At 41.1% G+C, this 26,430-nt stretch overlaps 1 protein-coding gene across 6 annotated transcripts in view; it reads left to right on the forward strand.

Annotated features, from left to right (window-relative positions):
* The window catches only part of fgf13a (fibroblast growth factor 13a), an 83,337-nt gene that overhangs the window by 46,698 nt on the left and 10,209 nt on the right, over positions 1 to 26,430 (forward strand). For 4 of the 6 annotated variants that reach the window (XM_068590695.1, XM_068590677.1, XM_068590685.1 and 1 more), the window contains 2 exons: positions 15,363 to 15,473; positions 20,619 to 20,722. In XM_068590695.1, the coding sequence (XP_068446796.1) occupies positions 15,363 to 15,473; positions 20,619 to 20,722 (215 nt within the window). Of the gene's footprint in view, positions 1 to 8,813; positions 10,101 to 11,333; positions 12,481 to 15,362; positions 15,474 to 20,618; positions 20,723 to 26,430 lie in introns of those variants that run through there. The other 2 variants (XM_068590720.1, XM_068590703.1) reach the window with 2 other exon arrangements.

Raw genomic sequence — 26,430 nt, forward strand, 5'->3', positions numbered from 1 at the left:
TTTTTAAACTGCATTTGGTCCTCACAAAGATCACAAAACACATTACACATCACACACAGAGATTGCTCTGCAGTTCCTAAAGACAGCAGGATTTGAGAAGGCACGGGAAACAGGTCATTCCCATTTAACTGTTAGCTAAATCAAAGAGAAGAAGAAATACAAGCTAACATAACAGTCCATCTGTTTTTATCAGCCTGTTTTGTAAAAGGATAGAGCAGAATTAAAACAGCATTTGTATTCACTTTGTCAAAGCTGTACGATTTGCCTCCTCAGACTCTTTTTGTCCATTTCTTTTTTACCATTTGGTGTTTCATGACACTTGGTTATACATATGAATTGTACAGTATTCACTGACTGAATAGCATGACATGTCTTAGCTCAACATCGGCACCAGCATTGAATTGCTGCTTTACTGTCTTTGGATATGTGTTAAGAGAGGCCTTTACACAAAAGAGGCAGCAGCGTCCATTTAATTCTTTATTACATTTAAGACACAGACACAGCACTATGTGTCTATACTTGGTAACCACTATACCAAGTAATTAGCTGGTGGCTCGTGTCAATTTCGTGGCATGACGTTAGGTCCACAAAGGGATGAGGCAATGTTCTATTATTACTGCAGGCTTCATTGTTATTTACAAGACCAATGCTAATCAGTATACTGTTGCATTATATATTACATGTTTCTACTACAGACCACAGAGAGCCATCACTGCCTTACTGCTGTGTTTTGCCCTACTTTCTCATACCACTGTAGGGTTCTATCAGCTCGGCACAGCTCCTCCTACCAGTTATATTCCAAACGCTGGTCCAGTACCATCCATTGGCATTGTTCCCATTGATTTCTCTGTGTACAGACTTCACAAACAAGCGCAGGGACTGAAAGTAAAAAGTGGGATACCCTTCGTTAGCTAGGGAACATGACCTATTTACCCACCCACTCCCATACGTTGAGTCACGTCTCGTCGTGCCATTTCCAGCTTAGTCGATCTGTTCCACCTAACACCTAACGTTAAATACACTGAAATAATCTATGCCAATCTGAACCATGCTATGGCTTGTTCATACACATTCTCATCTTTATGTGATAACCATTTTAAACTTAAGTGTAGTGCCAGAGATGTGGAACCAATTTAAAACCATCCCTGCAGCTTCTTGTCTCTCAGTTTTGCAGTCAGGGGAATGAACCCCAAATACTTTCCTCGAGGTAATGCATCAGTGGCAGGGGAAATAAAGAGTGTGATGCCGGACTAAATGAGCTTCATTAATGTTCACACCCAGCTCACTGAACTGCACATTTGACCTCGTTGCATAATAACCACATTTATTCTTGAGGCCAGACGAGATGTAATGGGGTTATTCTGAGGACAGGGACCTGGTTAATGGACAAGATCAGGGTCTAACACAAATACTTGGATGAACGATGACAAACATCGAGACAGGCGAAAGCATTTCTCCTCCCAAGTGAGGCAACATGTTTTCATCTAAATTAAAAGGGAGAGTACACCAAAAAATCAAGAGTGTTTAGTCGTCATGAGCTATTTAGTTTCTACATAAACTGCTCACAACAAGTTCTATAGATTGTATTGAGTAACCGGGTCATGATTTATTGGAAAGAGACATTTCCCATTTTTGGGGGCTTTAAGCACAACCATCAGATTGCCATCAACCCATTATGTTCAAGAGACGACAGACATATCTATGGCCAACGTCTCCAAAACTCACAGAAAAACAATATAGATTTATATACAGCAGTACAAGCGAGAGGGAAAATATGTATTTTTTTTTCATCTGGGGTGAACCGCCCATTTAAGACCTTGCATACTTGCCATTTCTAAATCAAGAATTCATGTCAGCTACAGATGTAGTTCCAAAAATAGCGTAGTGTTAGCTTGTATCATCCTCCCTAAGAAGTGTCCATCAAGACAACAATGTGTCTAAAGTTAGCAACTCTTAAAAAAGAAGCAAGCAGGACCTCGTGCTCTTGTGGGTCTCAGAGCTTTCCTTTGTGTCTCCATCAGTAAGTAAACAGTTTAAGCCAGCTGGTGTCAGAGATGATGCCTTTAATCTCGTTCCATTCCCTTCCTTGATGTGTCATACTGGAAAGGATATGTAGGACAACATCACTTCACTTACTGTATTCTGGGACTAAGACTGCTCTTGCTAGACGGGGTATAATTAGCATGGAGTTATTAATACAAACTTCCAGAGAGTCTGAGCTTCTATATTTTGGCTGCAGCACACTTTCTTGATTTCTCTTTGATACCAGCTGTCCCTCTTCGCTGTGGCGAGAGCCCATTTCCTGTGTGTGTTCTGGTTAGTGGAGGAGGGATAACTTAAAAGAGAATAAAAGTGATTTTGTTGTTTATGGTCTCTCAACTCCTAAACGCTGTCTCGCTGCAGCTTTTCCAGCCGTGACGGGTATTGCCAAAGGGCTTCTTCTATTGACTCACCATCTACGAGTCAAACATGTTATACTGTTCAATCATTCATTTTGCCAAGGGAGCATCTTTAGCACTTGATTTCCTCCTCCGAATACCTCCTGTTGTGATGCTGGTAATGATGGATAGTAGATGTTCTGATAACAGGCATTCAGAGACTCTATTAGATTTGTCGGGCTGGCTGCCTGTGGGTGCATGTGTGTGTCTACTATGCATGTATGTGTGCTTGTTGAATTATCTATACACGAGTGCATGTGTGCATGGCTGCTCCATGATCTTATCTTCCAATCACTCTGCCTCGGCTGGCTGATGGAAAAGTAATGTAGCATTAGACACCGTGTGCTGTAGCGACCCAAAAAAGGAAACATGTACAAAATTAAATTACTGTAAGCCTGGAATTTGGTTTTAACTTTGTCCTTTGCCTTATGTGCTTTTTTTCAGTCTTGTCTATTGAATCAACAGTCCAATGTTCTGTCAGAGCTACTGCTGTTTAAATCATTTGTACTGTCTAGGTCTCCATACACAGCAATCGTTGTTGTAAAGGGTCCTTTTAGCCCCCCTTACAACAACGTTGGCTATGATTTACCCACAATCCCCGAGGGGACCTGAGAACTGCAGGGTCATGATATTGGTACACACGTCCACACATATCTCATCCATGGCACGTACACACATATATTACATTTCAATTTTCATTAAGGGCCCAAACAAAAGAGTAGCTTGCTGACATCATCTCATCGATGTTTTGTAAACGATCCTGCGCATTAAATAAACCTGCTTCTTTTTCATATTCCTGCTCACGGTTCCTGGGGAACAAAGAAGACGAGCCAGACTTTGTTAATGTCAGAGAGTCAGCTTCAGTATTATAAACCATCCTCGTCTTTTTTCTTCTTCTTTTTTTGATAGCAAATTAAGGGTCAGCTGGATATAGGTTAAGAGAAACAGGGAGCCTCTCTTGCCTGTAGTTTCACAACCTTGTGCTGGGAGGAAATACATTTTCATTCAGAGCAGGCTGCTGTCTGAACTACGGCCATTTCACACACCGTTTGGTGCCTCTGATTGATATTTCTCCACATCATTACAGCCTTAGACACACACACACACGCACACATACACGCACACACACACACGCACACACACACACACACACACACACACACACACACACACACACACACACACACACACACACACACACATTTATACAAACACAAAAAGCACAGAAGCTATAGGATGTAGAAGCCCACAGTTTGCTTCCCAGCTAAATTATGTACTTCACATGCAGTTAAATTAGGAAGCGACAGATTGTAAAGCCATGCTTGAGTAAACATATTCACTTGTGTGCTTGCTGGGTTTTATTCACTGATTTCTGTAAAAAGGTACAAAATACTGAGTCTATGACTATATAAAGCACTAAGTGAGAAGCAGAAAGATGACCCATTATCATTGCATCCTCATCTTTAAATGACCTCAAAGTCAGTGGCCACAATATCAGCAATTATTGTAGTAAGCGGTCAAAATGTTGTACTTACATAATGAAATAACTGCATAAATGTGTTCAGCATACAAGGCACACATGACAGAAGACTTGAAATGCATTTTCTGAGATGAATATGAAGCTCTTCCTCTTGCAGTATGCCACACTTTCTGACTTTAAGTGACGGGACAGATTGCATTTACACATCGAATGCATAAACATAATGCAGCAGTGTACTTCCTCATCTATTTGTATCATTATCAAGCGGAGAGACACAATGTGTCTGGCACATGTTCAGCTCCTGAAGCTGTTTCAGCTCGATGTTTCAGTGCCATATTTAGCTTTTATTGATGTACAAAGTAGAATGCTGTTCCTTTCACTTGGAAAACAAAAAATATCTCCAGAAAAATATGGCAGTGCTGATCAGTTGACAAAGACTTTGAAGCCAGTTGTTATACAAAAGGTGAGAGGTTAAATAAAAGATGGCAGGCGTTGCGGTTTTTTTCTGCTCCTAATTAGTTTTGGTGAAAGCGAGAGAAATATAATTTATGGCTGGCACACTGCTACACACACATACAGATATCGTCCTATTAATACAGTAGTGATGTTAAAAAATAGATGCATTTTATGTTATTCACACTGCCACTTAAGACAAGATTCACACTAGTAATAAATATCTTCAAAATCTTTCTGACACTTGGATAGAAACACAAGAGTTACAGCGTGCAAAGAGATGTGACTGTTCCTCGCAGATTTCTCGCTCCCATTGTGTTGCTGTGGCTCGTTCTCCACACCGTTTGTCCCCAAGGTGGAGATCATCCTCTTTTACGCGCTGGGAGAAATAATGCGCCTAATGTCCTCTATTTTCAGTCTAGTGACTCCCTGCTTTCATGTCTTGAACGCAGCTCTCCGGTCCTTAAATGGGTGGGTTAGATTTCACACGATCGTTGCCATGAGTTCGGCAGTCAGCCGTGACGGGTTCGTATCCCCCTCCTCTACCGGAACCTTGAGTTATGGTTTCTTGCTCTCTAACATCCAACCCCCATCCCCAACGTACACGCTCTCTCTCTCTCTTTCGCTCGCTCGCTCTCTCTCGTTCACACACACCCTCTTACGTATGTGCAGTCTCCATGGTAACGTGTGGTATCACTATGGCACTGGTGGCCGAGCATGCGGCAAGCTGCTGTTGTAGTGGATTTACTCTGACAGCGTGTGCACAAAGAGCAGACAGCCAGCAGGATTCTGCAAAAGGCCTGAAAGGTTGGAGCAGTGACCCTTTGAGCTTATCAGACACCATTCCTCTTTTGTCTTGATACTATTTTACTTGATCACCTCGTTCTGTAACAAGAGGTTTGATTAAAAACACTGCTATTTGCAGAATCCCATGTTAAATATTTAATTCCATTGAATATCTTGATATAAACAGGGGCACAGTGGTATGCAACTTTGCCTTCTATTATGCACCGCGAGCAAGGTTAACCTCCACACTTATTCAGTGTTTGCCCTTGGATGCCACTTTTCTCTATGAATTAAAACATTCATTAAACACAAGGTGCTATCGTGATAGCCTTAGGTGTTTAATAAGATGAGATAGCTCTAATCGTTTGGTTGTATTTAAGAACACAAAGGTCAACACAGGGCTCAACCTTGACGGCAGACGGGACTGTCTCACACTTATCCTTTCAAGCTCTGCTCTCTAGTGGGCAGAGATGGAAAGAGCAGCGCGGTGCTGGGACCTTCTGGGTCTGTGTGAAGTCATGCACAGGTTAGGTGTGTTTGCAGACTGAGCAGCGCTATTGGTAGGACAATATTAGAAGAGCTAACAGTGTAAGGAAGAGTGATCACTGTCTCTGAGGCCTCGCTATCACAGCAGTTTCTGCAGAACACTTTTTCACATCTCTGGCTCTTAAACTCACAAGTGTATCAAATTTAAATCTAGTCTTAGCCTGTTAATAATGCGAAACACACTCTTTCACTGGGTGTGTGTGTATGGCCGTGTGTGTGTGAGTGCAGTACGGTGAAGGTGCCCCCGGGAGGCCACGGTAGACTGGCACTCTGGAGCACTACAGTAATTAATGTGCCCATGGCACATTGCTACACAAGCAACCAAAGCGCACACATACCACAGAGACACAGGGGCTGTTTCTGTGTGTGTGTGTGTGTGTGTGTGTGTGTGTGTGTGTGTGTGTGTGTGTGTACGTGCGTGTGTGTGTGCATGCGTGTGTGGGAAGAATGCCCTTGTGTCCGTCTTGCTAGTCTTATTGACTGTGACTACAGGTGTAGGTTACAGAGGTCACTTGTGTCTATATATTTGTTGGAAGAGACACACTCTTGTATTTGGATGAAACCAGAGGCGGGTGCTCCATCTCATCTGATATCAGAAAACATATTTCATCAATGCCACGCTCATCAGCAGCCAACTTCCACTTGAAAAATGAGCTAAGTTTAGGTCGGTGCTAGACTTCAAATGAGTCAAATATAGCTATACTCCACTTTTGTCTCACAAAACTATTGAAGAGAACTTGAGCTATAGTTTCTTCAGAGACGTCTGAATACAAATGATACCAGAGAATTTAGGATACAATAAAATGCGTATGATTTGTACTATTTTCGTTTAAACACCTTCTTTGTCTATTTGAAAATGACTCTCTCCTGTACTTATCTCAGCAGTTCTGTGCTATTGTCGGCTTTTTTAAAATATCTTTCCTCCTTCATCATTGCTTGGCTGCTAAGTAAAGCACGAACAGCGAGACAAACATTATCAGGCTCATACACATTTGAACTTTCTTTCGTATCATCTTGAGGTGTTTGATGAGTGTCGCTGTTGTACGATGCAGCCCGACTCATCACCTATTTCTGTCCTCCTCACTGTCAGTGATGGACCCAGCCATCCTCCGGAAGGGGCCACACTGTCTGCTTGAGTGATGGCCGAGGTTTATCACTGGTGCGATGACTAAAGCAAAAACCTGGGTTCTGCTTCTGGTCGTGTTGCAATCTGTCCGTCTTTGTTTGAGAGGCATCGATAGAACCGGGCAGGTATATCGTCTTCTGCCGTGAAAACAGAGGTGTCTTAATACTACATTTCTGTTCCTTACCCTCACTTCACTCCCTTGCTACGCCAATATTAATTCAGAACCCTTCGTCAGTGGACAAAAACACATAGTGCCCTCTTCATTATAAGTCAATATGTCAACAATAAATTATCAGCCAAGACCATGCATTTCCAGCTTTTCGTTTGGTTGTTCTGTGTAGGTTTGCAAATATCGAGCAGCTTAATAGGTGAGAGTACACTAACACGTCTCCTGAGCTGTCTATAGCGCTGATCGTGCAACGGTCAAGATATTGCTGTTTTTGCGTCTTTGTTTTTGCACTAATAACTGATTTAGATTTCTCTTTTTTTTGTGTATCAATTAAGAAGGCGAGAGAGACTTCACAACTTTAGCATATTTTCCAATTTTTATAAGTAATAGGCTCCACTATCAAGTCATAATTTATTTATATTAACAAGACAGAAATGTTATGCGTCATCAATAAAACAGCAGAGAAGCAAATCATTATGCAGTAGTCTTTTAACATACATAATATTTAACTATTCAAGAAGAATCACTCAACCAATCAGCGCGATATTTCCCAATATTGTCTAAATATATTTGGTCGTAGTCATGTGTTACTCATATTTGTAAAACAATTTGTCCAAACAAAAACGTCTTGAAACAAAAGTTGAAGTCACAGCTTCAAAGGAGAATATTAGCTCATCCGAGTTAGGTATGGTTATCAATATTTAATAATGAACAATATCAATATTTTTACTTTGATTTGCTTTGTGTGTTTTTTAAACTGGAGAAGTAAAATATCTTATATTAACGTTTCAACTTGATACACTGCATTACATCTACCCTTTGGCAGCCTGTTCAAACAGAAACATGCTGTAGTATGTGAGTTTAATGCGAGCGTTAAAGGGGAACTACAACCATTTTTACATGTCATACATGTTGTTTCTAAGTTCTAAGACAGCCCAAAATATTAGAAAGTTCTTATACTCAAAGTGTGATGTCATGAAGTAACCCACTGAACTTTCCTTGGCAATGGAAATGTTACTATCTATGTGGAAGATCTACAGCTCCATTGAATCGGTCTTGGATATAGACTTTTTTCGTGTAAAAACAGATTTGTTTCCTGCCATCTCAAGCCAGAGATGGCAGGAAATGAGGACATTGTGCAGTATTGATTACAGCCGCACTAGAACATGACAACATTCAAGGCTGAACCAACTTACAGTGACTTATTGAGGATGTTTAGGTAATCAATTGATAATGGAAAGGACAACATTCATGTGTGCTTCACAAAGAGGATTTTTTATACATTGTTGATTCTAAGACATATTTCTTATCAACTAACACAGTTAACTGTGTATTGCTTGAGGTGAGATGTTTTGTTTCTCTTGGATTTAAGAAAGCTGTTTGGACTGTCATAATCATAGTAAATATTGCCCCAGTGGATATCATTTCTACTATGCATGAAGGAAGCAGCTGTTTTTGAAGATCATCTATAAAACTCAGTTCAACATTGAAACAACTTTGGTGACCATCTTCTCTTACACTGTGTGGGGTTACAGCTTGGTTTCCTCTCTGCCATAAGAGAAAACATCAATAACACTAAACAGGAAAACACCTATTTTTATCTCCAGTATGCGTTCCAAGCCAAAGTCAATATCGTGATATTGATCCGTGAACTATTCATACTCCTATCTAGTTTCAGTACGTTATCACAAAAATAGCTTTCTTCCACATGACTGGTCAACAATCTCTAAATTAAATAAAACATGATTATTTACAGTTGTGACTTCATTGATTAGGTATGTGTCACTCGAAACATAGTAATCTATCATATTAATAAAAGGCTATGTTTTCTGCTCAGTACTTTGTGAATTAGAAGTGTGTTTGTAATCTGAAGGGCAGAAGAAGATGCATTCAATCATTTAAAGACAAACCTTGGAGCTACTGGATAGTGGGGGATTTTACTATATGAGAACATTCCCTGATTCATTACTTTTAGCTCTACATTAAACACAAACACATGTGCACGTTACAGTGATGTTGGTCAAAGACCAACGAGAAATGTTAATGTTAATAGATCAACTTCAGAAATTGTGACTAAATCATTGATTTAAGTTTTGATGGTCTGCGTAAAGAGGCACATGTCTGATAAGTGACTTGAGTTCTGTTTTAAGTGGATTTTCCCTTAACCCCCTGGGGTCTCATGTCATTTTTCTCGATTTCATATAATGTCTTAGTAAATTCACCTTTTAAGGATGACTCTCCGCAGCCGGTCCACTGGCTCCATCTAGTGTTCAAAGTTGCTCATAGTAATTTGAGTGCACTAACTCTCACAAGTACCTACTGTAAGGCTCCCTATATCTCAGAGCTCATTGTGTAGTCTATCATTACATACACAGACATGTATTGACACACATTATATGTATAACTGGATTAATGCAATAAATTAAGCTGTACAAGCAAGCCAAGTGACCACACATTCATGCATCGTATTTGACATTAATATATACTCAGATGCTGAATACTAGCATATTTAGTCAAACTAAGAATAAGCTGGGCGATTTGAGAAGGGAAAAAGAAAGAAGAACAAAGAATTGTCTTTTTGAAAACGCATTACCTAATGCATGTTGTCTCAGTTCATTGTACATCGATATTGTTCAGTCCAAAGTGGACTGGCCTGTATAACCAGTTTAGTCGACGCATTACCGGATCATTTTACAGCATTTTTTTTGTAATATGAGAGCAAAGTCTTCCCTGCCCCCAAGAATGAAGTACAATCCCAGACTGCAGTTTTTCCGACCACTTTTCTTCAGCCCGGCCCGCCGCGCGCAGCGACACAGCAAACACACGCCCGTGTTTCAGCCGGATCAACAATACCTCTAAATGAATGTTTAATGAGCATTTAGAAAGTCATAATGGCATGTCGCTAATGTCCTGTAATGATCTTCCTGTTGATGGCCACGCCTCGACGCTTAGTCTCGCACTACGCCTCTGACAGTTGTCTGACAATGGTTTGAACTTTGCTGAATGTAGACGACTCGCCTTCACTTCAGGACTGAAAGTATTCATCGCTCTGGGCTTCGCCGTAGACAATCATGTCCTTCCCGTTGAGAAAAGCGGTTTCAGGTAGGCTGCCATTTGGTTTTTAAACTTACGCTGCACTTGTTTTGTCTTTTTTTATTTATTATTTTACATTTATTTGAAGTGTTATTGAGAAAAGGCTTCCCAGAAGTGGTCTTAAGTCAAATTGAGTTGATGATTTTAAGTAGTATGTGTTTTTTTCTATTGATACAGTAAGTAGTGATTTGTGTGGACGCGGGCAGCACGAGGAGCTGTCCGTGGTGCTGAAGTTGAGCTCTAGCGCTGAACAGTTGCAGCACTTTATTTCGTCCCCTTGTGAGTTTTGTCGCCGTTTCGTTCGAGGTTGTACTTTCACTCGGGACACGTGTGTATGAGCTTTACATTGTATTCGGTTAGTTTTAAAGAGTAATTTCCTAAATTCACTTTTACTCCCGCGATATCTCAGACGAAGCGACGCCTCACATTTAATCAACAGTCCATCATGTCGAGGTGCGTTCCTGCCGTTTATTACCGAGCAGACGGCAGAAATAAAACATCTGCGACAGTTTGGGTAGACGACAGTAGGTGGCACCATTGGTTAGGCGGTTAGCTGGGCTCGGTCCGGGACTGAGGGGAGACGAGGCCGGCAGTCAGGCTGCAGACGACAGAGACGCTCTGGATTTAAAGCAGCGCGAAAAGAGCACCCTCTTTTAAGTTTGCGTTTTTATTATGTAAATTTAAAATGTGTCAGCCTCTGTGAGGACAGGCTTCTTACGGGGTGTAATGGCATGTGTATTACTATTTTTTTTGTATAATAAATTAACGTGCGTTAAATGCGAATTCGTGGAGCTGTGATCCACCGGCTCGAGGCTGATTCTGATATTTCTTCCCACTAAATCCCTATTGCTTATTCCACTTTATTCCTCCTGCGTTGCCATCGTCTGATGATGGCTACCTGCTGTTTCATCCCTCGCAGTTATCTGCGCGCTAAAGCGGGGCAATTGAATAAGTTTGATAACATGTTTAATCATCTTTCACGGCTGGACGTTCGCCCTAAGAAACGTGGGATTTATCTTTTTATCTTTTGGAAATGTCGTAACTGCCAAACAGACTGAGCTGTACCAGTAGTGCTTCATTGTTTTCATGATTATCTGTCCACTCTTGTCTGATACAATATATATTTTATTTTGATGATTCCTCCTTTCTCTCTGTCAAATCACTGACTGCCATCTATCCCTCACTGCCTCTCTCTCTCTCTCTCTCTCTCTCTCTCTCTCTCTCTCTCTCTCTCTCGCCAACTCTCCCCACTCCTCCCTCCACCATCGACGCCCCTTCCTCTGTATATGTAACATGAGTTATCCCACATGACGGCCTATGGAGTATCTCTCATCTGTGCACCCTGCCTGAGTTTGTGGCTCAGTAGTGAGACTCCCTGCGCCCTCCCCTCTGCTCATCCTCCAGGTTGTCGGTGGGATGCTGTGAGCAGCACAGCTAACTCTGTGCTTCGCGCTGTGCTGCGCTTGGATTCTGCACCCACAAAGATGCGCCTGCCGCTGCCTCACACAAAAGAGAGAGAGATAGAAAGACAAAAACCCACAAATGGAATCTCTTTAGTGATTCGTTCACATCCTCTGCGATGCCTTTCTAAAACTCGGTTTTAATTCTCCCTGACAGCAGCAGCCTCAGTGAGGGATTTAGAGAAAGAGAGAAAGAGCCCTGCAAACACTCCCGTTGTCTGCAAACAGGTGTTTCAGTCCTCTGGCTGCGCGTTGAGGTTCATTCACGACTGCCTGCTTCTCTGCATACCATGTGCGCGACCATGTAGTTTAGGGGGATGGTGCGAAACCGCGTACGGGGACCGGGGCTGTGCGTTTTGGTTGTGAGGCAGACAATGATACAGTTGGAGGAACATGCAACTTGCTGCGGTGAAAGTATTTGTGCAGCTTCTCAATGGAGCGGGTGGGTTTTACTGGTTGTCAAGTCTGACTTTTTTTCCTTTCTCGGAGATACAACGGACAGTTCCTGAATAACGCCCAAAAATCAAAATGATGAATTCGGGCTTTATCTAACTGGCTTCTCTGCACCACTGGGACCGATTTACTCTCTACTCGTCAAAGTCCACTTGGCAAACACTTTTGTTATTTGAATAATTTATTGCAGTTGCGTCTGGACGTGTACCTTCGGGATCTACTTTTCTGGGTGATCCTTTTACGCTTCTGCTGAAGTTGTTTCACGCGCGCAGCCAAACTGGCTATGGCTGCAGCGATCGCCAGCTCCCTCATACGGCAAAAGAGGCAGCAGAGGGAGCGGGAGAAGTCTAATAATGCCTGCCGCTGCGTTAGCAGCCCCACTAAAGCCAAGGGAAGCTGTGAAAAACCCGGTCGGCTGAACGTTTTCTCCCGGGTCAAACTCTTTGGCTCCAAGAAGAGGAAAAGGAGACGACCAGGTCTGTTGTGCAATTTTATTAGGATCACTAACTCTTCATCTACTCTTGGCTACCATGATATATGTGTAAAAATACTCTTAACATAGAACATATTGAGTACTCCTCCATTTGCACATTTCAAACGATACATCACATCAGTCTGCCAGGGTTTGGTGGGAGAATGCGGGAAAGAGAGAGAGAGAGAGAGAGAGAGAGAGAGAGAGAGAGAGAGAGAGAGAAAGTGTGTGTGTGTGGGGAGGGAGGATGGGGGGGGGGGGGGTCCTGAGGAAGTTCGTCCACAGAGAAGCCAGCTTTGGCATCTCAGACTGCTGAGGAATATATTAAAATATATTAAACTGATACTTCATCCTTAACTGTCCAATTATTCAGGACACACCAGACAAAATTCACACAAGTGCGTATTAAGTTGATTTTCTGAAATCACTGAAGTCATTGTTCAAATTACCCTGGATGATCAGTTCATCATAGATTAATAAACTGTTCTTTATTATCAGTCTCCAAAAAGGATTCCTATGGCAGCCTTGGGTAGATTACTTACACACATAGAGACCCAGGTTTCCCAAGAGAAGAAGAAGTAGGGCTTAACTTTTATTTATAATTTTAAGCAGACCTCTTGCTCAGCTCAAAAGGTGCATTTTCAAGTTCTTTGTAGCCGATATGTATCCAACGGAAGAAAACAAATACTTGGCAGATAATGAGAAATATGTGGTACTGACTGTCAGAATTGAAATGATGAGCATATACGTTTATACTTTTCTAAGTATCATATGCATGTGACCGAAGGACCAGGGTGGCTCTTTGAGCTCTCTCACTGCAGTGGTGTCAGAGGTGTTGTCTGAAAGCACCGACTCCCTAACAAACCCAGTGCGAAGCGACATCTGATCGGATCACATCAGGCCCAAAGACCTCCTGTCAATTGTATCATTTTATTCATGTGTGTGGATGTGCTAACAACAAAGATTCAATGTTTTCTCCCAACCTTTATTCAATCCCATTCATTTCCAACTGTTGTAACTGTGTACATGATGCACCCGAGTAAAGGTGAATTTTTAAGCAACACCACAACTATCCTAAATGTTGTAGCACCTCTCTCACTCCCAACGTCCATCCCTATTCATGTGGGGGAAGCGATGATGATGAAGAAGGCGTTGTCCGTGTGTGACTTAGACCGTATACAGTTTGGTGCATTGTCTGGTAAATGCAGTGTGCACATCGACCTGTGCCTTCTGTGTTTGCGGCACATGCTAACATATGTACATTTATCAATGTGTTCTACTGAAGGATACACTTTACAACAAATTATCACAATATTTATGGTGTACACAATGAATAAACCAAACTGTCTCTGACGCAAAAGTAATCATAGTAAGGCAAGAAATGATGGTATTGGAAGGTAAAGTGAGATGAAAGGATAGATGAAAGGTGTGGTAGACCACAGTAGAGGACACTCCACCAGGGACAGTAACCAGGAAATGGAGAGCACTTAGCTCTTATCACACTCACACTGATGTAACACAGGCGCACTGCCCAGCCACTTCAAAAGTAAATAATTCACTTCAAACTATTGTCTTTTTAGTCTTGTTGTGGCTCGTTTTCTATGTTTTTTATTTTTAATTTATTAGTACAGCTATAACTATTTGCATTGAATCATTATATTGTGTCTTATTGTTTTGTATGTAATGCAGTAACAGATACAACACAATAATACAGCTCCTGCTTTACTATGTCAAAAATATAATAAACGTGGAGCACTATATTTATCACAGGCTGTATCATTGAAAGTAAAAGTTGATGTGTTTCAAATCAAAATGTAATTTACTCAAATCCCAGCATATTCTAAAAGATTTGACTGAAGTTTAGATAAAAAATAGACATTGGTCTTGAACTGTACATAAACCCAAAACAAAAAGTCATTATGATTTTCAACAAACCTCAGCAGTTTTTAAAAAATATTTTCTCACTAAAATTCTACTTTATTGAACAGTTGACATGCAGCGAGTGACAGGATGCATCGAGGGAGTAACAGGGAGGGCAATAAAAGAAATGTTCTCCGCCATCTTAGACCACTGAGTCACCTCACACGCGCTTCCCAAGCCATTTTTATATTTGATATTATTTGCTCCTGTCCACCTGTGGTCTCATATCTCTGTGGAGCCACAGAGGCGGCCTTTTTAGGCACCTCTGTTCCACTATAGAGGAAAGACAGAAACAGTGTTCATGGATTGTCGACACAGCAGCATTAATCAACTTGTAGGTCTTTTCATTGTGCCAATTAAATACTAGCATCAATCAATGTGTCCATCTTAAAGCTCACTGAAGCTTATGTTATTTAATTGTTTCCATTCATCAGACGTCTTGCTATGTTGTTTATCCCCTAGATAATAAAAAGTTGAATGGCCCGTTTAAAGGGGCTGCAGGACCAGAGAGAATCTGCATTTTGGCAATCAGCAAGCCGAGAGCCTTTATCAGTTCTGATGTTGTATCAAGAGGCCACCACCAGGTCTGAGTGGTCAAGCCAATGTCAGACAATCTTTCAACAGCAGCTTCTTTCATGGTCGCCACATTCTGGCTCCAAAAATATTAAATATTAAACAACACAGGATTCCCTTATTTGGTGGTAACCTTGCTTACTTGATTGACAGGTGTATTAGCCTATCACAGTCAGTCATCGTAATTGCTAGTATTTGTCCCGCCTTGGCTCCACTATTATACCCTTTGACTAAACTGGATTTTGTGGTTTTAGTAACTTTTCAAAGCTCTAAACCGAAACTGAAGCTTCAAAATGTCCTTTTAGAAGGAGTGACCTCTCATTTCTATATTACTGCTTTCCTCCAGTCCGTGTTTCATTATTGTGTCTTCCTGTCTCTGTGTCCCTTCTGCAGAGCCCCAGCTAAAGGGGATCGTGACAAAGCTGTACAGTCGACAAGGTTTCCACCTGCAGCTGCAGGCGGATGGCACCATTGATGGAACGAAGGAGGAGGACAATGGTTACAGTAAGTTTCACTCTCATATGTTGTTCCTCTAATTTATATATTGCTTCCATTGTCCTGCTGTACTTTTGGCCGGATGGAACCTTTCACCTTGCTACTGCCAATACTTTGTACTACAGACAGGATGCATTATCTATGGATGTAACAGAGTATCAACATTATGGAAACATACGATGCCCCATGAATGAGTTCATGAGAGACAGTGCAGCGCTGCTTTTCAGAGAATTACAAATGCTAATTACTACATCTGAAGTACATTGTTTGTTTTGATTTTCACTTCTGCGGATAAAAATATTGGTTCATAACACAGACAAAACCTTTTCCTTGCCAGTGCTCTTAAACAGTGCAGTTGTGAGTAGTGGTTAATTTGATCTAATCAAAGTCATGGCAATCTTAACACTGATGATGACGATGATGATGATGATGATGATTGCCTTTTTACTCTCCTACACACTGCCTCTGTTGTGAGAGCCAGTTACGTCTTATACTATCTGTTGATGCTTCCCTACCACTGCCATTACACCCACCAGCTCTTTATTTTCCAATAGACAAATTAGAGATATCAATGGAAGAGTAACAGAACAGCCACTTGTCTAGTAGCAGCACAGCAGAAGCAGACCACCATATAATTATAGGTAATTCAGTGAACACCGCGTGCTTTTGAGGATTAGAAAAGTACAGCAGTTAGTGACCTGATACCAAGAGCAAGATGGCACACTGAAATACCTTTGATGTAATACTTGCTGTGTAATCCTGACACTAAGCGGATGTAAACACTTCTCCAGCCGCTGAGTTAGTTCCTCTATATTCAATTACTCCCTTGGTGGAGGTGGCGTGTGTTTCTCACTGTTCATATAAATAGCAGCTCTGAGCGAGTGAAATGTTGCCGAAGAACTTATAATTTGTGTGCAATTTGTTTCCGAAACAAAGTTAAAGTACTACACCGAGAACACTGTGTAAGTAGAAACGATAATGAATAAAGTAACACACACACGCATATGCACACCCCACACACACACACACACACACACACACACACACACACACACACCACACATCACGTCTGCAACGGCTCACGTTTCTGTTGACTTAGGTAACAACTGTCCCGCATTGGCAAGAAAAAAGGAGAAAGAGTGAAGCTCTTTGCACGGCTCCAAAAATAGCGTTGTTAGGCGCTGGGTGCGCTTGTCTCCATGGTGACCGAGAGCGCAGTCCTCTTGGAGCTACTGGTGTCTTGTGATGGTGGGAGAGGACCTACTCAAATGCACACACACACACACACACACACACACACACACACACACACACACACACACACACAAAGGATCCAATCTTTGCCATAGTAGCTTGCTGAGAAGCCTCGGCCGGTCAGATCTGGTAATAAAGAAGTTTCATAACTTTCAAGTCTTATGAATCCCAGTGATTTCTCTCCCAGTTTCTTGTGTTGCATCACAACTGAGCAAAGCCTCTGGGTAAAAAAGAGAAAACATTACTGTAAGGCAACTCTAAACCCTTTTAATTAAATCAGATTCAATTGCTTCATGTCACTACTGCATTTTATTTATAAAACTGCACTGCAACTTCTATTCATTTCATTCAGCTTTTTACTTTTTGACTGTTTTAATGTTTTCTTCACTGTTTTTAAATCATCATTATGTGTTGATGCTTTTATTGGTTTAATGTGAAGCCCTTTGCATTGCCTTGTTGTAATGTGCTGTACGAATAAACGTGCCTTGCCTTTCTTTGAAAGAAAGACTGTTCAATGTTCAAAATCCAGCTCATTCTCAGTCTCGACCAAGATGTCCTCCTCCTCTTTGGAAATAGAACATATTGTTTTGATTTGAAAGATTGCTAAAATCTACGGCTTAAAAAAATGTATTGTCAGTGAGATTTGAGACCATGTGTATCTTTTCAAATATTTTACCCAACAGTGAACCGATTGCTGTGTTCTTACTCTATTCATTACTAATGTACAACTATAATATCCCTTTTGAGCTTCATGAACATACGATGGTAAATACTAATAAAAAGTCAATAAAAACACTGCCATCCTTTATGCAACAGCACTATACCAACACACATGCTGTTGATGGTCTAAATATAGTAATTTACCTAACTTAACCTAACATTTTCCCTGAAGTAACCTAATTCAGCCATGCAATAGTAATGAGGTGAGACATGATCTACTGAATGTTGTCGCAACAAATTATCTTTTGTCTGTAGTTCTGTCATAATTCAGCTGCTCCCTGATTGAGTTACAGATTGATTCAAATGTGATGTGTTCATTGTCACTTGATTGGTTATGACTTCTAGGCACATGGACAGCCTGCGAGCGATCGTGAGAAACTGTCCCTCACGCCTCCTCACCCTTCTTATTCTATGTGGCTCTCTGCACTGGGAAAGGTCTGTGAGTGGGTGGCGGCCCTGTCATCCTCTTCAGGGTGCTCAGGTGTTTCTAGGAGCCAGGAAGTAATTGAGTTTCCCCTCTTGAAAATCTGCATCAGCACACCGGCTGGTCATCCTTCTGAAATGAAGCAGACTGCGGATGTGAATGTGCATCATGGTGGGAGTACCAAGGGAGGGGGGACTTAGTGAGCGACGCACTGGAAGTGGAAACGGTGCAATTATTAAGACAAGAAGTCCTCAGGTTGCAAGATGTTTCAGGGTTGCTCCACTTTATACCAAGATGGATCAATCTGAACAATGGTCGGAAGAAATTGTTCAGCCTCCTTAATGCTTTCCCACGCTGTCCAATTATGTGTGTTGTAATTGTTGGTGTGAACTAGTTCAGTAATGTTGTACATACACTAATTATAGTTTATGTTAGGGTTTGGAAAGGATCTTATTCTTCTTCGACCCGTAATTGCAAAATGTATAGTCATAGTGTCGGTGTCTTGTGTTCACAGTCAGTAAATGCACATCAGCACATCTATCATTGGTATGTTAGCTTAATAATGTGCAGTGCTTATTAAATACTGCAGCTATTGAGGCTGTATAGTCCTATCTGTTTGAGATATACCTTTTGCTGGCAGCATCTGCTGTACGAGCTGCCAAAGCAGGAATCACCTAAAGAAAATAGATACAGCAATCTGTTATAGAGAGGGCGTGTCTTTCCCCAGCTATCTTTTGAACACTATCCCACTATAAGACTGTCACATTTATTGGAAAAATTGAACAATTTAAATGTGAGCCGAAGTCAGTTAAGAAGGTAACTCAACCGTACAGTAACAGAGAATATAATTGAGGATTTAAGATGCACAAAGGAACGAGAAAGGATAAGTCATTTTTTAGGAGAACTGGACAGGAGTCCTGATTATTTTACAACTACATAAAAACAAGAACAACAAGACAACTCCTGTTATCCAGTAGGATATTATAGGCTAAACTAAAGCATGATACGTTTGCTTGTGATCGCTGTTTTAGAAATGCTGCTTCTGATCAGCGGAAACACTATCCAATATGTCCGCCATGCTATAAGTGCTGGCAGACTCATGGGATCTTCATCTGTCGAAGAGCCAGACATACTTTTGTTATTGTTGAGCTGCTCTGACTGTTCAAAAATTTCAAAACATTTCATTGGTGATAGGAGAAGAGTATAAGTTGAGGATATGACATTTAAAAAACACAAAAAGAGAGAGAAAGAGGGGGAAGCAAGTGAAAGGGAAGGCAGAGAACCACAAAGCGAGTGGTTCTGGGACTTTACCGCTTTTTCACTGAACCAGTAATATGCTGGCAACGCCTGTTTACTCGACCAAGTAAATACATTAAGCATTCCTGTGGCTGTTGTTTACAATGAAAGTCCAGGGAGAGGGATGTTGGTAGTGTTAGAGCGATACGGGCAGATGAAATAGCCCGTTAAAAAGCCTCCATAGTGCACTTTGCTCGAAGGAGCCTGCAGATAGGGATCTACTAAGTGGTTGACAAGAGGACCTATAGTAAGGGTACGCTCTGACTCATAGCTGAACTGGTGTGAGAATTTAAATTTTATCCTCTCACATCGCTATTCTAATGTGACAATGTACACTCTTAACAATCAAATGGGAAATGTGAGATGAATAGTATCATTCTCCAGTTGACAGTATTTACTGGATTTGGTATAAAAAAGGTAAAAAAAAATAAAAATAAAAAAAAGAAGAAAGGAAAATAATCCAACAGCAGGGATGATGGCATCCCTGTTTGGCAGTATATCCAGCAATAGTCAGATTAAAAGGCAGGAAGTTTGTTTTTTGGGGGGGATATAAGCACAACTGCAGGCTTTCAGGAGGATGTACATGTGTTTTCCTCTACTCAGCCGTGGGTTCCCAGCTTCTTATGAAACACACACAGGCACACTTGTACACAGTCCAGGCTGACATTAATTAGTAGAAGTGCACCTCATTCACCAGCTGGGCTTCCGCTGGTTCTCTCAGCCGCACGACTGGAGCTCAGCCCGCCGGTCACGGACAGGTCTATGTGTGTGTGTGTGTGTGTGTGTGTGTGTGTGTGTGTGTGTGTGTGTGTGTGTGTGTGTGTGTGTGTGTGCTGAAGCCATGTACAGAGGTGTGTAAGTGTTTTCTCTCCCTTTTTTTACATAATGCCGCAGTCAATGTCAGATAACAGCTGTCATCATATCACAGATTAACATTTGACCACAGTTTTGTTGTCATATTTCATTTCTTTTCATCTCAAAGAATATTCCAAATTGTGTTTGCAATACTTAACTTCACACAGCCGGAGATGCTTTGCCATTTCTACAATTTCTCTGTTTTTGTCTCTTGATACTAATTCCGTTCATTTGCTTTTTGAAACACCCTTGGGAGGAGAGCGGCTGAGTCCCTGAGCCTGTTGTACCTCTATTTGTGTTTTGGTTTTGACAGTATGCGCTTTGGGCTTGCTCTAAAATTTGGATTTGGTACACTTTGTCCACTTTCTGGCTTGTGATTTTAATATGGAAATGTCAACAGCAGTATTGATTTAGCTTCTGTCTGGTTCACTGAAATACTGAATGCACACCCAAGTATTGAATGTGCTTTGTATTTCAAGAATACCATGAGAATTTAGCTGCATAATATACTCTATTCTTCATTACTATATTTTCAGAATAAATGTAACAATCAAGATGTAAGTACAAGTTTTGTTTAATTGTTTCTGTTGTCTGTCTCTTTCCAGCCGTGTTCAACCTTATTCCAGTGGGGCTGCGCGTGGTGGCCATCCAAGGGGTGCAAACCAAACTCTATCTGGCTATGAACAGTGATGGCTTCCTGTACACATCAGTAAGTGTCTCACTCCCTTTGTGTGTGAGTGTTAGTGTAAAAAAGGGTGTAAAGGATGGCTAACCTTCGAGTCCAGCTGTAGGCCGAGAGATTGTTCGGTCTCTGGCAGACATCTGAGTTAATACGGTGACATGAGCAATAGGAAGAAACACAACAGCAAACCTGAAAAAGTGAAGATAGATACTTTAAAGGTATGACATCGATTTGGCTTCAAATCACAAATCAGTAGATTATTTTTCTTCTATTTACATTCTTTGGGGAAAGTATAAGACACGCCAGTCTTACTCTAATAAAAAAGCGTCCTCATTCAAATATAATTCAGTGTCAATAAAAAGCCTAAGGATAGTGTAAGCAGGTGGAGCAGTGACATATCTGATCGTCTTAGCTGGCTCGTTATCTTTTAATAAATGTGCAAGGTTATTAATAATTCAGTTGCAGAATGAACAAAGTTCCAGTTCCTGTAAGTCTTCTTTCCAAATGCCACCATGCCGATGTGTGGCAGGAGTCACTGGGAGACTGACAGGCTGGTTGGATGTGCACCCGGAGGGCGTGCAGACACACACGTAACTGTTAACAAACAATCCTCATCATCAAATTAGTAAAGATTGTTCTGTATGGTAAAGGTCTAAGTAGGACAGCACAATGGTGATTGATGAAAACAAGCTTAGGAACAAGCAAAGAAAACCTAATGATCTTGTAGCTTTTTATTTTGCAGCTGCTGCTGACAAATTATCCATTAAATAGTTAGACAGTAATGTGATGAAGGAAGAAGGAAAACAGGCCTTCTGGCTCCTCTCTCTCTTTCACTCTCTTTCACTTTTTCTCTTTCTCTCTCACTCTCTCTCCCACCCTGATTTCACTCTTGTCTTCTCATACACACAAACACACAAATGAGCTCTCACCAAGCATTAGTTCAGTTAAATGCACTTGCGTCAAAGAATTGCAGATGGTTACACAATTACATTTTGGGAAATAGACTCAGCTCTTTGAGGGAGCTCTTAAAGAATCCAAGAAGCAACATGAATCCTGCTGAAATGACGAACACCCCAAATAAGAATCACATGTATGAACATTAGAGCTCAGCTTTGAGGAAATTGAGGTGTTGGGGTCAGCTACGACACTGAGCAGCACTAAAAATCATATCAGCAGAATAATAGTGGGACATTAGAACACCTGAATGCTGGTAGCCGATTAGCTGAGGATTATGCCACTAATTGTGAACTATTGACAGCCAATGATGTAAACCTTCGTGCCTTTCATGAATTAACACAATGGTATTAAATTGCAAGTTAAACAAATGCATTGATTTCTTCAATAACACATGTAAGTAAAATACTGCAATCAACCAGTGTTACATACACAGTAACTGTATCCAATCACTTCATGTTAGTTAATAATACAATATTAATATTTCAATAAACCGAGCCCGGAGTGGTTGTCAATACCCTCTGGTCCTATCTGGCGTGGAATGACTTGCACACCTCTTCACTGAAGCCCTCCAGCTTTGAGAGTAGGTTACTGTTCTGCTGTTGTTGTTGTTCTTGCTGTGCTCTGAAATAATAATTATTTCTGAAAGGGATCATCCATCCATCCATTATCCGAACCACTTATCCTATTTAGGGTCGCAGAGCCGATCCCAGCTGACATTGGGGGAAGGCAGAGTTCACCCTGGACAGGTTGTCACTCTACTGCAGGTCACATATAGAGACAGACAACCATTACATATCCTGTCCTGAATTTCATTTTTTGAATTTGTCAACCAACGGTTTTGGAATTACAACAATGCAACACTGGCAGGGTTTATTTGACAGTTTTCACAGTTGTGCAACCAGAACAATTGCGTTGTTTTCCTCGTCATTCAGAGTTCAATAGCAGCACAACCAATAGAGCTGCTGTTCATAGTTGGGATGTCAATATCATAAGTGGACTTGCTAATGTGTTAATCAGTTAAACAGTTAAAAGTAATATTCAAAATCAACAAACAAGCTGAAAGGCAAATAGCGCAGGTCGAACATAAAAGGTCAGCCTACCTTGAGTGAGTGTGAGCCAGAGTTGTCGCTAACTTCATGGCTAACCTTCATGAAAATCAGCAAGTGGCTGGCAAGACAAAGGGTTTATTTCCATCGACATATAAACTGTAAACACACACTGCTCTGCTACGTTCTCGGCTACTACCTTACTGCTGACTTCGTACTTATTGCCACACACACACACTCTCCCTCCCTCGAACCCCTCGCTAACGTTACACAGAGCTTGCAAATACACGGGCAGAAGCCCTGATAGAGTATGCCAGGCAGAAACACAGCTGACAACCTGGCAGGTAAACTAATTGTGGAGACTTATTGGGAATTCGGTTTCGGGTGTACGTGACAATGCGCGCGACACCGTGGCTGCGAACGCTCCCGGACAGATGAACTGAGGACTTATACCGTATACCGTATATAGATGGATTAAACTTGTTTGTGCGTCAGTTATTATTGCAGCTGAGCGCCAACACAGCACCCGTCGCATGCAAGGCACTAATGTTGGCAGTTAATGATTGGTTAATATGGGTTGGCTCATAAGTCTCAACCGAAGGTGTGGCAACAGAATCACTGTAGCCTTTTGCAAATGCTGTATGGACTGCCATAAATACATTTTAATGAGTGCTGGGATTGTTTGTCAACAAATCCATGGGGGTTGCCCTAGCTACGCATGCCTAAGAGGAATATACGGAAATAATTTAAATAAACCACAGTCTTTCAACCCCTTCCCACACATACATGCATGCAATGTATTTAACATGGCTCCTCGACAGTAAACAGTACAGTATGGATCTAGCTGGAAAAGGCTCTACAAGCAGTAGAAGCCACAGTGGAAGTGAAGTCACACTTATAAACCTGTATTACTCTTGTTTTAGGAGGAGAGTGCATGCTGAACAGCTGCAACGACCATAGATGAGCGTAGTATTCTTGATAACGTTTTCTTTGTGCACCAAGGTTCTGTCCCGAATCCTATTTTGTTTGTTGTTTATATGCTTTCATTCAAATTGAGAATAAGTAGGTTATATCTTACCATTGCTAAGCAGATGATATCCGATCATAATGTTTACTTCCCTTTTGATCTTATGGAGAAGATCTACCCACTGGTGCTGCCACAAAGCTTCCGACCACCAGCTTATCGCACACCCATCTTGATTTCTTTAAACCGTCTCCTCTCCCAATTCAGAATCCAGTTCAAGGTCCATGTGAAGACATTTAGAGCTTTTCTATATTTCTTTCTATTTTGTATATAGATATTACGGCACTGCGTCACTAGATTGTTTCTGATGTTCTGATTGGATTTTGTTTGTTGATCTGAAACTTAATATATATATATATATATATATATATATATATATATATATATATATATATATATATATATATATATATATATATATATACAGTATTTTTGTGATGTATAAATGTGTTACATTATAATAAAATAGGGAGAAGCATACAAGCTATAAGTCTAAAAAAAAGATCACAGCTGGCTGCATACAGAACATCATCTTTCACATGAAACATAGTACATCCTGTAGGTGTTTAAATAGAAAGAAAGCGGTTGGGGGATGGGTTGCAGAGCTTTCTGTTTCAGCTAAATTAGAGAGGGAATTGAATTGAATGTGTAGCTGGCTGCCTAATAGTGCCTGTCTTGCTGGGATTGCTGCGGTGGTAAAGCGCAGCCTTGAAGCCACATTGCAGCAGCCAATAGCAGGTCAGCTCGGGGGCGGGGGGAGATTCCCAATAAACAGCGGAGAGACAACAGATGACGTATCGTGGGTGGGGGGATGAAGAGCTGCTGTAGGGATCTGCATGCCTCCCATTATTCTACTTGTGTGCACAAGTGCATGCATAATTGGGAGCGTGAGTGAATGTTTGCGATATCATCAATAGGATTCATATAATGTATAGTCAATTTACATTTTTAACATACATTCTAATGCATACTAAATTATAAATGTATATGTATGGTTAGGTAAAACGTGATGTTATGCATTTTCTTGCATGGCTGTATTTGAGGGGCTTTAAGAGCTTAAACCAGGCTGCCTCACATATGCATCTGGTATGCATCTGTTTGAACATAACTGTGTGTTCTGTCAGAGCTTACACCAGGAAAAACAGAGATAGGGTTAGAGAGAGAAACAAGGAGGGAGAAAAGGAGTGCTGTATGTGTGGGTGAGGCAGAATACACCAGTGAAATATATGTATTCATCCATTGGCGTCAATGTGTGGTGGATGAAAAACCAACTCATATGTATTTTATTTCACAATCTTCTCTTGTACTGTTTGTCCCTCTACTTAAAAAAAGATAGTGGACCTATTAAGATTTTTCCATTACCCTCTAACACTTCTTTAGTAAAGCAGTGCATATTTCTATACAATCTAATTAACAAAAGCCTTTGAGATGTCTTGATATGTTATAGATGTGTGGCTATATTTTTAGAACCTGTGAAAAGTGGTGTTCACATATCTCACAACGTGCCTTTGAAGTGGTGTTATTAATTTCCTGGTGGGTCATATTTGAATTAGTGTGAGTCACTGAGGCTCCAGTTGAGTCTCGTCTAGACTGCTCTGTAAGTGTGTGTAAAGTGGTGAGTTCAGGGTTCTTGGGGTGGAGATATTTATCAAGTTGTCATTGAGATTTAAAGGCGTTTTGACCCAGATCGCCAGGCCAGTTAAACCCCTGCAATGGTAATGCTTCCTTTGAAAGAGTCGCTGCTTTACGACTTTATCACTTTCAAATGCACTAAACTATGAAAAGTAACGTCATCTGAATCATGCACAGGAGGCAACAAAAGAATGATGAGGATTTTAACTTCCAAATAACACTTCAGGAGAGTCACAGAAACCTTGAATAAAAAATACAAAGATTGTGGAAGAGGATGCTAAAATCACATTGGACTCATTAAACTTGCATGTAGGATAACCACAAATAAACTTGAAATACATTCTGCATTTGTATTGTAGCACACCGTTACTGGATATGGAGTTGGCTCACACCCATGACTGTCCATCCTTTTTAGCAGGCACAATGCCTTTGGTAAATAACCACTGGTGTAAGGTTCCACTCCATTGAGCTGTGTCATTAACTAGCGTGTGTTGTGTGTGTATGTGTATGTGCTACTGGCTCCAACGTGGCCCCTGTGTGGGTGTGTCTATTTGTGTTTAATATTTGCAAGGGTCTTTTCCACCAGCTTAAAGCTCTCCAATTTATGCCCAAACAAATGAATACTCTGAGTGTGTTTTATCTTTAGCGAAAGAAAAAAGTGACTTTTAATCCACTTCCACTCGACTGGGACATTGAAAAGCTGGATTTAGGAAGATTTGTCTCCACTGCCCGGCTGCAGCATTAGCTGTTGTGAGTCTCACAAGCATTGATGTGTCTGCAAGGAAACTACAACAGCACTTGATTCCATTGACATAATTGGTGTCATCTTAGTATTTATATGGCAGCTGAATACACACGGGGCAGTGTGCAGCATTGATTTGGCTCGACTTGTGAATAGTCCAGCCAATACCTTCGCAGAAGAGATCAGATCAATTATGCTAGTATTTCTTCTCCTACTGATTGGATCAGGAAAACACTACTGGGGCGTAATTACTCCCATAAAGCCAACCAGAATGCAGCGTTTGCGTAATAATTGATCATGTTTTCATTACATTACTAACAATGTGACTTCCATG

Source organism: Clinocottus analis, unplaced genomic scaffold, assembly GCF_023055335.1.
Source record: "Clinocottus analis isolate CAN_PGR_092001 unplaced genomic scaffold, fCliAna1.0.p SCAF_10, whole genome shotgun sequence".
NCBI lineage: Eukaryota > Metazoa > Chordata > Actinopteri > Perciformes > Cottidae > Clinocottus > Clinocottus analis.